At 39.8% G+C, this 12,194-nt stretch overlaps 1 protein-coding gene across 1 annotated transcript in view; it reads right to left on the reverse strand.

Moving 5' to 3' along the window:
* Kif1b (kinesin family member 1B) overlaps positions 1–12,194 on the reverse strand; it is a 127,695-nt gene that overhangs the window by 69,851 nt on the left and 45,650 nt on the right. The window contains exons 12-16 of the mRNA XM_021201226.2: positions 11,497–11,575; positions 9,917–10,059; positions 8,950–8,991; positions 5,895–6,106; positions 1,502–1,581 (exon numbers count right to left, since the gene is read on the reverse strand). Coding sequence (XP_021056885.1) covers positions 1,502–1,581; positions 5,895–6,106; positions 8,950–8,991; positions 9,917–10,059; positions 11,497–11,575 — 556 coding nt within the window. The remainder of the gene's footprint in view (positions 1–1,501; positions 1,582–5,894; positions 6,107–8,949; positions 8,992–9,916; positions 10,060–11,496; positions 11,576–12,194) is intronic.

The raw sequence follows: 12,194 nt of genomic DNA on the forward strand, positions 1-12,194 counted from the left end.
TAGAGAGAGAGAGAGAGAGAAAGAGAGAGAGAGAGAGAGAGAGAGAGAGAGAGAGAGAGAGAGAGAGAGAGAGAGATCTCAAAATATATCAAAGAATAGTTCCATACTAAAGTTCTGTTCATTTAGGTAAGAGTTTTGAAACATTATCCTCCTTAAGACTGTGCATCCAACACAAAGAAACAATTTCCCTCGAATCTAAGACAGCAATGAAAATGACTCGGGGGCCAGCACTCTGTGTTAATGTTAGTGAAGACACAATGATGGGCAGTGGTGGTGCACGTCTTTAATTCCAGTACTTGGGAGGCAGAAGCAGGTGGATTTCTGAGTTTGAGGCCAGCCTGGTCTACAGAGTGAGTCCAGGACAGCCATGGTTACACAGAGAAACCCCATCTTGAAAAACAAACAAACAAACAAAAGACACAGATTTACTACAGGGGTGAGTAATTCATGGCTTGGGCATGGCTTGGGAATATGAAGTACAGCCTATAAGTGTGGCTTTTCTCAAATGTCATCTTCCCATACATCCCCACCATTTAGTACAGTAATTCTAGGAAGGTTTTGAGTTTTTGTTTGTTTGTTTGTTGTGTGTGGGTATATGTGTATTTATTGTTCATTGTGCCTGATGTTGTAGAACCAACTTTGTGAATTTCGTTTTCTTCTTCCATCTTCATATGGGGCTGAGGGCTCTAACTCAGGTAATGAAGCTTGAGGAAAAAGCAGCCATTATGTGCTAAGTTCCAATATTTCTAGTTTAAAATGTCTGAGGTAAGAAAGAAAATTCTTCGTTACATTTACTGATCAGTACATTAGAGTTTGCTTCTCCCTCATTTTCATAAGAGAAAAAGATAGAAACTGACTTTTTTTTTTAAGTGTATAATTATCCAAACAGTATAAACAGAATAAGAATTTTAAAACTTTGCAATATAAACTTCCCAAAAGGTTCCAGACAAAGTAACTTGACAGAGTGGGAGCAGTTCTTTAGATATGGGTCATGACCAAGTGAAGTCCACTTGTTACAAATGAAAACCTCCTTTACTTAAGCATGATTTTTCCCAATCCGAAGCCACATCAAGTGTGGTAACACGCATGACTCCCTAGAGCAGCGACTCTCAGCCTTCCCAACACTGTTGACCCTTTAACATAATTCCTCATGCTGTGGTGACCCCCACCCATAAGATTATTTGTGTTACTACTTTGTAACTGTAATTCTGCTACTGTTATGAATAGTAACTTAAGTACTTGATATGCAGGATATCTGATATGCAACCCCATGTCCACAGGCTGAGAATCTTTAAATATGTAGATATCACTTTGAAGTATAAATGTGATTGGATACCCTTTCCCAGGGCAGATTTATCTGTGAAGCATTTCAGGAAGGGGCAAAGGTTCTTTGTTTTTAATTCAATTTCACCTTAAAAAAAAAAAAACAAAAAAAAAAACTACAAAAGCCGCTCAAACTCCCCAGCAACCTTAGCAGCATCAAAGACTCTTGTCTCCTGACCTCTCCATTCTGATGGCCTCTGTTTTACGGAGTTTCTCTTCCCAGGTTTCATTCAACTCAGCAATGATCTTCTCTGACTCCTATGGAAGAATGCACAGATTGAAGCAGAAGGGCCAGAGCTTGGTATACCATACTTAGCAAGGAAAGCGTAACACAGATTATGCCCCTGAAGACAAGGAAGACTCTAAAGTAATGGGCTCTTTTCCTTTATTAGAAGGTAAGAATCATAAATTAGTTTTTAACTCTATTTCAACTTTTCTTATTACAAAACAACTCAAATTCAAAATTAAGCCTAAAATTAAGCACACATCAGACACACAAATCTTACAAGTCCTAATAAAAATAGACAAATAGTGAATCCATGTGTACATTTGCACAAGATAAAGGGTGATACTAACATAAAAAAACGCAAGGTATTTTCTTTCTTTTTTTTTTTTTGGTTTTTCGAGACAGGGTTTCTCTGTGTAGCCCTGGCTGTCCTGGAACTCACTCTGTAGACCAGGCTGGCCTCGAACTCAGAAATCCGCCTGCCTCTGCCTCCCAAGTGCTGGGATTAAAGGCGTGCGCCACCACGCCCAGCTTCTTTTTTTTTTTTAAATCATGGTATTAAGTTATAATATTTATATTGTTTGAAAATCAATTGTTTTCAAAAGGCTCCAAGGAAAGCCAGGCAGTGGTGGCACATGCCTTTGATCCCAGCACTTGGGAGGCAGAGGCAGGTGGATCTCTCTGAGTTTGAGGGCAGCCTGGTCTATAGAGTGAATTCCAAGATAGCCAGGACTACACAGAGAAACCCTGTCTCAAAAAAACAAAAAAACAAAAGACAAGCAAACACTCCAACGGCTTAGAGAAAACGTTAATTGAGTGGCACACTAGCAAACCTTTAGTGCTAGCAAAAACTGAATAACCACTAATTCTACAGTCACTCTATACATAAGAAAACTAAAGATCAAAAAACTAGGCAATTAACCTAAGCCTATTTTACTCCTTGAGCTGGTCTTCCTAACTACTACTGATCTTTACATTCATTCATTCATTCATCTATTTATTGAGACAGGATCTCATATAGCCCTGCCTAACCTCACACTCACTAGTCACAGATGGTGCTGAATTCCTGATCCTGCTGCTTCAGTACCAAGACTACAGGTATGTGCTACTATGCTCAGCTCAGCTCTTTATTTCTTCTTGATGAGTCAGTAAGAAGGCAGAAAATTTAGTAGGACAAGTCAGAAATACTTCCCGAAAAAACATTGTAGTTTATGTTTTAACGTTTGAAAGATTGGATGTTTACTCCACAGAGCAGTGCTTGAAGCCACCAAGTAGCTAAGGTTCACTGTACCCAAGCTTCCTGAGTGAGTCCAATTGTGGGGTCAAAACACTGCTTGGGACAGCATTTGTCCTGCTCACTTCTATGATGGATGTTTACAGATATTCACGGGCTAAATCTGGTCTATGGCATTCTCAGTACTGACTTTGATGCCAGTCTATAACTATCAGAGTCAGAGGCTATAGCTACATGCTTACAGCTTAGTACTGAGTATAAAGACCAAATCATGTATACAGAGATTTCAACTTAGTTCAAGTCCTGGCTTTAAAGAAAAATTACATACCACTATCTTGTTACTTCTTCTTCTTCTTTTTTTTTTTTTTTTTTTTTTTTTTTTGCCAGGGAAGTTTAGAAAGGAATCGGGATACTAATATTATGTATGGAAATAGGCTATTCAATGGAGAAGGAGGGAGGGAGCAGCACCTATTGAAAAGTAATGTGCGAAGGCTGACCTTAAGCTAAAAATACAGAGGAGCAAAGAAAGGCAAAGAAACCATTAGGAAGATAGATTAGCCTCCATTGTTGCTGTTCTCCATTGCAGTATTTTTCTCTTCAGTGTCATGCCTTAGGAATGCAGCTCCTAAGACATTCTCAAGCGTTTCTATTGTACAACTGCTGACCCACACTCTGGATGAAAGATGTTCTCTGCCTGCATCATTAAAATGCAGGCCTGTCCAAAAGGAATTCTCACCATTCACAACATAAGAGCAGAACCAAGGCTTCTGCTTCAGTGAGCTACAGCGTGACTGATCACAAAGCTGTAAAGAAGCTATTTGCACTCTAGAATAAAGCTAGAGAAAGATTTTACTTACGCTGCTTCCAGGGAAGTTAAGAGAGCAGTTTATGTGCTGATTGAAGTATTACAGCTTTGTTTTCATCAGATTTAGGCAGTTGGGAGAGAATTCCTCAAATAAGGAAAGCATTATTCCCTAAAAGCCACTGGGAACGGCTACTGGGTGACCTAATTCTTAAAAAGCCTACTTGCCATCTTGACTCCTAACATTCGGCATTACTTTCAGCTGGTTCTAGCTAGCAACCAGAAAGAAATTTCTCCTTTACATCAGAGAAAGAAAAAGGTAATCTCATTTGTGCAAGAAGGTATAATATAAAAATAGTTAAGATTCACAATCTCTAAAGGAGGGGAACATTTATAAATAATTAGAGGGAAGTTTCACTTTTCCCTATTGCCAGAGTCCTGCTGGCAACATGGTCACTGACCCCTCCTAATGAGGAAATTTGTGAATGGACACCCCTTCCCACACAGGACTTCAACAGAATCCGACTAAGAAAGCTTCCAAGTCGGTTTCACAACAGCAAAGATCACCCTGCACCTTGCAACCTTGAATAGAAAGATGTCTCCTTCCTCTCCTTTTGCCAGGCATTTTAGAACTTCACTTACTTTCTGAATCAAGACACAAAAGCATTGTTTTTATTTTGGAATCACTTTCTTTTTGAAGGAAGGAATCAAAGGAAAAGATGGGATGGTAAGAAAGAACTCTGAAGCCTGCCTCACAGAAAGTCTGTTACAGTTCACCTGGAAGCCACAGTGAAAGCATGTGACACAGACTCTGACCTCTATAGTGAAGTGTTCAACAAGCCAGCATGGCTACCTTCCTCTCTTTACCTGTTAGAGAGCCGCTGTTCTCAACTGTCTTCAGATGGGCACAGTTGTTAGTGGGGGATACTGAGTGATGGAGAAGAGGATCCCTGACTGGGAGCATGGCCGTGACCTCTATATTCTCAGTGAGTTTCCCCTCCCCTAGTACTCTTGAACACACAGGCCAAGAGGAGGGAGGCAGCAGGCAGCAGGAGAACAGGATGCTCCTGCTGTGGCCTGATGCTGGCTGGAGTGCTGGCAGTGTGGCCTCAGCACCACAGGTGACACCTGTCTGCTCTCACTGCAGTCACTGAAGGAAAGAGGATAAGGACTGATCCTGATTTTCACATTCATGCAGAGCCAAAACACAAACGGCCATAGCCAGCAACAGACTGAAAGAACCCCCGTTTGCAGAGCTGGGAGCCAGGAATAATGTGACGGTAATCAACTTAACACAATTTAAAATTAGACCCATGTCTAAGTTCTGCCAGAGAAGCTAGAGAGAGAAGACCCACCATGAATGTGGCAGCCCTATCCTGTGAAGTGGGGTTCAAGACCGAAATAAAGAGGGGCAAGGAGAAAGTCAAGTGAGTACTCTTTCTCTGCTTCCTGATCTGCAAAGACAGCAAACTCCAGCAGCCACGCCTTCTCTTTAGACTAACCGCAAACCATGAGGTAAAACGAACTCTCCCTTACATTGCTGCTTCTCAGGTATTTGGTTCCAACAAGGAACCAATCAGTGGGCAATCTACGGTTGAGTAGCAACATGGCCCAAGGACCCCAGCTGTACCAGACTGGAGGAGAAAGCCCTCTTCTCCCATAACTAAGGGCTTTGTGAGTTCTAAAAGGTATAATTTGATGTAACCTAATAAACCGGCTATCTCTACTCAAATGTTCAAACTTTCAGTTAATTATATATTAATGTTACCAATAGAAGAATGCTCTATGGAGAATTCTATCTTCAGTAAAACCAAATTTTCCAACTAATTATTCTATCTAAATTATTACCACTTTAGAAAGGGTTTCATATTACATAGGCTGGCCTCAAACTCACTATGCAGCCAGGATGATGCTGAACATCTATGTCATCCCCCTTTCTCCATCTCCTGAATACTGGCTTAACGGGTTCATGCCACCATATCTAGCTTTAAAACTAAACATCTAACAAGCAACATCTAACAAGCAACGTGACTGTGACTTATAAATGACCCTCAAATTAATGTAAATCTTTCTCTACTCATCAGCTATTTTGCATGGCTAACTTAGGACCTTTCATCTCGGGCCAAGTCAAACTCAAATATTCTGATAAAAAGGAATTAACTTAAATAAAACAAATAATTTCATTTTCAGGACACCTCTAACAGTTAACGTCTCCCTGTGCTAAGCCTACATCTCTGTGATGCTCACTCAGTCCTAGCTCTGCCTTCTAGAACGACAGAGAACGCTCTGCATTCAACCTTCAGACTTACCTTCAGACGTTCAATGGCTTCCTCCCCTCCAGGTGTAGACATGATCCTCTCCTGAATACTGGTCACAGATGTTAAGCCCACCTGACTATTAAGTGAGCATGAAGATGGAGATGAAGTGAGGGACCCCATGGATGCTGTGGAAAAATTGCCAGGGCGTTGATTCTCAGAGGCTAGCAAGTACCTATGCTTATTGTTCTGAAAATCTTTCAGATCTGGGAGACAGAAAGAAAAGGTAGAAAAAAAGAAAGAGGAGCAGCAGAGGAGGAAAAAAGACAGGAAGGAACACCAGTGTGAGAAAGGACAGCATCAAAGCACAAGATTAGCACACGCTCTAACACAGACAAGCTACGAAACTGTACTAGATGGCAGTTCTAAAACATGTCCTTCTTCAATATTGACCCTAAGCAGTCAGTCCCTTCTAAATTTAGAACTGAGACGTTTCCAGCATGGGAAGGCATAGCCAGAGCTTTAAAGATGTTCTTCCTAAGCAGGTAAAACTACTGGCAAACTAAAGTAAACTAAGCCCTTAAATTCTTCCAATTATTCGAAGTCTTCAGTATCTACAGTTTTACTCTATTTTAAAACTCCACTTGTTTTTAACAGAAAGGGAAAAATATCAATTAATACCACATACTGGCCTAGTTTAGTGTTCAGTGAAATTAAGAAATGTTAGTTCCAACCCTGAGCATTTAGTAGTCTTTGCATAGAAGCATTTTAACATGCCAAAAATATATTCTAAATTAAAAGAACTGAAGAAATGAAAATAATTTTGAGGAAATATGGTATGATATTCATCATGAATGCATGTTTCAATAGGAAAGAACAATTAGTGAATTAACAAGTTTTAGTATATTTTCCATTTATAAGTCACAGTAAACAAAAACTACAAACCATTTGATAATTTAAGTAAAACCCCTGTGTCTAATGGCTTACTGACTGGAACACTGGTAAGTTTCCTCCCTAGTATGAGAGGCAAGTGTTTAAGACATTTTTGCAGTAACTAAAGTCTGGAATAAACTGAAAATAACTGTCTTAAACTTGGTCCTGGTAAAAAGCCCACCAATAACAAAACTCAACTCATTTGCTTTTTTTGTAATTTCATTCATTAACCATCCTTCTCAAATGAACTGCCAAGAAAAAACACTGGTGCAGTCCATCTATCTTGTTCTTTGAAGGCAGGGTCTCATGCAGCTCAGCCTAACATCATACTTGCTTTATGGCCAAGAATGACCTTGAACTCTTGATTCTCTGACCTCTCACTCCTGAGTGCTCACACTGTGGGATTACAGATGTGTGCTAACATGTCTACTTACATTTCTATGTTAAAGTTAGCTCACTAAGTGGTTTTTTAAATTACATTGATTTCTTTTGTGTGTGTTCCTATGTGTTCAGAGGACAACTTGTGAGAGTCAGTTCTCTCCTTCCACTATGTGGGAACCAGGGACCTAAATCAGGTCCTCAGGCTCGGCAGCAAGCACCTTTATACACTGAGCCATCTTGCTGGCTCTCATTTTTAAATTTGATAAAATCTACATTACTTGAATTCCTGTCAGAACTCAGTTTCCCTTAAAGGATAGGGAAATGGAAGTAGTTGGGAAATAGTCACTCGCTGGGTTATGCATCTTTACTACTGAATGGAAACCAGTTCTTGAAGCTTGTCTGTGGTAGTTGCTTCAAGACAGTTTGAAAACTACCATCTGCAGATAAAAGGGAAACATGGGGAAACAAGCAAAGAGGCATGTTTAAAAAGCAAACAGGAACTGGAGCAAAAATCATCCATCAGATGATGGCAAAAGGTGGAAGGAGGGACGGACGGAGGTTAGATGGCCCTATGGTCACATGCAAGCCGTAAAATGAATTAAAAGAAGTAGATCCAAAAGGAAACTGAGAAGTAGCCAGGGCTGCCCTCCTTTGAGGATACGAGATTAAAACTTAGTCATGCACGGTTTTCAGGAAATGCCACAGCAGCTCAGGAAAGTTAGGTAACAGGCCAGCAGTAGCACCTTGGACACAAAGCAAGAACAAGAAGGCACCCTCGCCACACCAATATCCTTCAGCCTTGGAGATCTCAGACAGAGCCGTTCCAGGCCAAGAGCCAGATGCATGTTGGGGCTCAAGGCAGCACAGTAACTGGTAGCACCTTTAGGTTCTTCTGTGCATCCCCTTGTCCCCAAACTGAGATTTGACATGTTGATGAGTTATCTTAAAAGCATAAACAACTATTTTCTTGTCAACTTAACACTTAAATAAAGACATCTTCATTTAAGTTATATACTTTAGATATCTATTTAAAAATTTAAATAGTAACTTATGAAAAGAGGAGAAAAATATCTATCTAATGAACAAGTAGGATAAGGTCCAAGATACGAAGAAAAATCAACAGAGCTCAGCACAGGTGAGTGCTAAGCCAGCATGCACAGAGCTCTTTAATTACAGACAGTTTGGCTAACTAGAAATGATTTTTTTAATTATACAAAGACTCACATTTACAATGCTAATTAAAAAGGAAATTTCCTATTAAATAATTGGATCATAGAAGAAAGCAACTCAAGAGGGAAAAAAAGTGCAGATGTAGCAATGATGAAAAGCTCTGAGGTAAACTGCCTAACCTAAACATGAGGAGCCATGGCACCTCAGGAAAACCACTCTGGATATTGTAAAAAAAGGATAAAATAAGTTTATCAATAACAGAATCAAAAAAGAGATAATATGTTTAAGGTCCCTAGAACAGGACCAAGTATATTATAGATTTTCAATAAATATGAGCCTATCTAGTGTGACTAACCGTTTCAAGTGTAATTCTGAGCTTGCTTTAATGATATGGTCAGGAACACTGAAGATGGAGTAGAAGATCATCTTCAGTGAAGGTGTACAGTAAAATTCACTTAGTTACTTTGCTAAACGGAGAAGGGTAAACAAGAGAACTGGACTTTCCACCCGACTCTGTCTGGGATTTCCCTGTTAGCAGTGCTGGCATGCAAAGCTTGCTGTAAGGCTGACCCAGCAAAGGCAGGTTAGCAAGTCAGTGTACTGGAAATGACCATGATATACACACATTTGCCTCCACTTCCAGAGTAATCATCGATCAATGGGTCAACTAAAGGTGAGCAGGAGGGAAATACAAGAAGGGTCAAAGTTCAGAATCAGTAGCAATACAGTGGGAACAGAGTAGCACTTGGCATTTGGGAAGATTAAAAAAATGAAAATTCAGTAATATAGGTTATCATTTTCACAAATTATATTCATTAAAATCCAGGTTTTAATCAATAAGTGCTAAGTTGGAGGAGGGTTTTAAATCTGTAAATATTTCAAAGTATATTTTACATTAAAAATAAAAATATGCTTTATTAAATAACCCATATTCTATCTGAATAATCAATTTTATGGCAAGAACTTTTTTCTAAAGTGCTGAGGTTAAAACCAGAGCCTTGTACATGCTAAGCCATAATGAGTTGCACTGCCAACCACAACATACAAGCGGTTGGATTACACACTATATAGATTTTAAAGCAGGCATTATAAAAGAACACCGTACAACAGTACTTTCTGCAAGTCTAGCTCTTGAACGTGACAGGAATTAGACTTCTCGTCTTTACTTTTCCATAGAGAACAAGGCTCACTGCAAGGTAAATGTCATCTGGAAGCAGATCTTAATGGGGAGTTCTTCTTACACTGTTATCACTACCACACTAGCCCAGGGAAACAACAGCTTCCAAGTAATACTTTTATGAAGTGGTTATTGTTTTCAGAATAAGTTGAAGTATAAATCTGAGACTGTCTCCCTGGCGCCCCCTCAGAAAACCATTTGTACTACTGCTTAGTTTCATCAAGGCTCTAAGCTCTAAGCTCATTTACTTGCTTATTGGAGACAAGATCTCTCTGTGCAGCTCTGGCTGCCCTTGAACTCAGTAAGATCAGCCTGCTCCTGCTTCCCAAGTGCCCACCACACCCAACCCTAAGCTCATTTCAAATTAAGAGTCTAGAGAGAAGAGTAAAATTCTGTATGATCCCAGTTCACTTACTATCAATAATATCTCCCAGTCCCTGAGCACGAAGAAGGTCCTTCAGTCGGGTCACTTCCTCCTTCAGCTCCCGAACTAGCTTGGCATTCGGGTCCTCATTGATAACAGCATTGCATTTAATTTGTTTTGCACGATCTGCATATCTACATACAGAGAGAAAATGCATTCTTGCCATTTCTCAGAGGTTCTGCTTCTCATACATGTCATGAGCTCTACACCAAACATTCTGAGGACTTACACATTTCAAGATCCTTGACAAATACATTATTTGTATGAAGCTTTATAGCACCTTACAGAGGTGACAAAGACTAAGAACTTAAGTGATTGGCTAAGATCACAACAGAAATAAATACCAGAGAGAGGCTCAAACCCAGTTTGTCAGCCTATAACAGTGTTGTTTTGCTGTATTAAGAATATCTTTGGGGCCGGGCCTGGTGGCGCACGCCTTTAATCCCAGCACTTGGGAGGCATTGCAGGTGGATTTCTGAGTTTGGGGCCAGCCTAGTCTACAGAGTGAGTTTCAGGACAGCCAGGGCTATACAGAGAAACCCTGTCTCAAAAAAAAAAAAAAAAAAAAAAAAAAAAAAAAAAAAAAAAAAAAAAAAAAAAAAAAGAATATCTTTGGGGCTAGAGAGATGGCTCAGCGATTAAGAGCACTAACTGCTCTTCCAGAGGTCCTGAGTTCAATTCCCAGCAACCACATGGTGGCTCACAACATTCTGTAATGGGATCTGATGCCCTCTTCTGGTGTGACTGTAGGCAGTGATAGTGTATTCACATATATAAAATAAATACTTTTTTTTTTTTAATTATTATGTACAGAGTTGCCTGCATGCATGCCTGCAGGCCAGAAGAGGGCACCAGATCTCATATGGATGGTATTTAGCCAAAATGTGGTTGCTGGGAATTAAACTTGGGACCTCTGGAAGAACAGTCAGTGCTCTCAACCTCTGAGCCATCTCTCCAGCCCATAAATCTTAAAAAGAAAAGAAAAGAAAAGAAAAGAAGAGAAGAGAAGAGAAGAGAAGAGAAGAGAAGAGAAGAGAAGAGAAGAGAAGAGAAGAGAGAAGAGAAGAGAAGAGAAGAGAAAAGAAAAGAAAAGAAAAGAAAAGAAAAGAAAAGAAAAGAAAAGAAAAGAGTGTATTTAATAGGAGAAAGGAAGATAATTTCAGATTAAAATATTATATATATAAAAATTTAATGATAAACTCCTTGTACTTTTTCAGTATATTTACTAATAATTGCATTTACTTTTTACAACTTAAGTATATCTGCAAACTATTTATACAAGGGAATACTTGTACTAATAGAAATGAATATTATGAGAGAATTTTATTGTCTACAAGTTATCCAAATATTTCACTGAAGTAATTTGGACATCTTTTATGAAAAAACAAACAAACAAACAAACAAACAAAAAAACCCTCTCATTTATCCCAATGAATCTGAAAGCCACATAAGTAAATTCCATTATAACAGAAACCATTTTCCCCTTATTATGACACACACGACACCCCTCACAGTGTTAGAAAATCTATGGCATACAAAACTACTCAGCTCCTGAGATCAAAGGAGAGTACCTCAGCGTGCTCAGAGTTTCATCGTAGTTGATGTCTGCTGGGCTCAGAGCAGCAACCATTGCAGTTCGGGAGTTGCCACCTGAGAAAACGAATGATGAGGCTCTCACTCAGTTTTTTGTTTTGTTTTGTTTTGTTTTGGTTTGGTTTGGTTTGGTTTGGTTTTTGTTTTTTGAGACAGGGTTTCTCTGTGTAGCCCTGGCTGTCCTGGAACTCACTTTGTAGACCAGGCTGGCCTCAAACTCAGAAATCTGCCTGNTTTTTGAGACAGGGTTTCTCTGTGTAGCCCTGGCTGTCCTGGAACTCACTTTGTAGACCAGGCTGGCCTCAAACTCAGAAATCTGCCTGCCTCTGCCTCTGTCCCAACCCTGGAACCCAATAACGTTCTTCAGTGTTCCCTGCTGTGCTGTTCCACTCATAGCCTGCTCTCCAGCTCTCCTGACTTCAGTTCCTCTCCTAGATGCCCTTAAACAACTCCAGCCAGGTAAATGTAGCACAGGCCTATAATTCCAGACCAGGAGGTATCGTCAGGAGTTCAGTGCAGCCTGGGTTGTATATGACCCAGTCTCAAACACAAACAACCACTCTAATCAAGACCTTAACCACTCTACCACGACTGCCCTCAGTGATGGGAAAGGTGACTGATTACTTTTTTTTAATGAGGAGCAAAAAATGAAGAGAAGGCTGAAAGGTCAAAAAAC

Source organism: Mus pahari, chromosome 6 (assembly GCF_900095145.1).
Source record: "Mus pahari chromosome 6, PAHARI_EIJ_v1.1, whole genome shotgun sequence".
Lineage (NCBI taxonomy): Eukaryota > Metazoa > Chordata > Mammalia > Rodentia > Muridae > Mus > Mus pahari.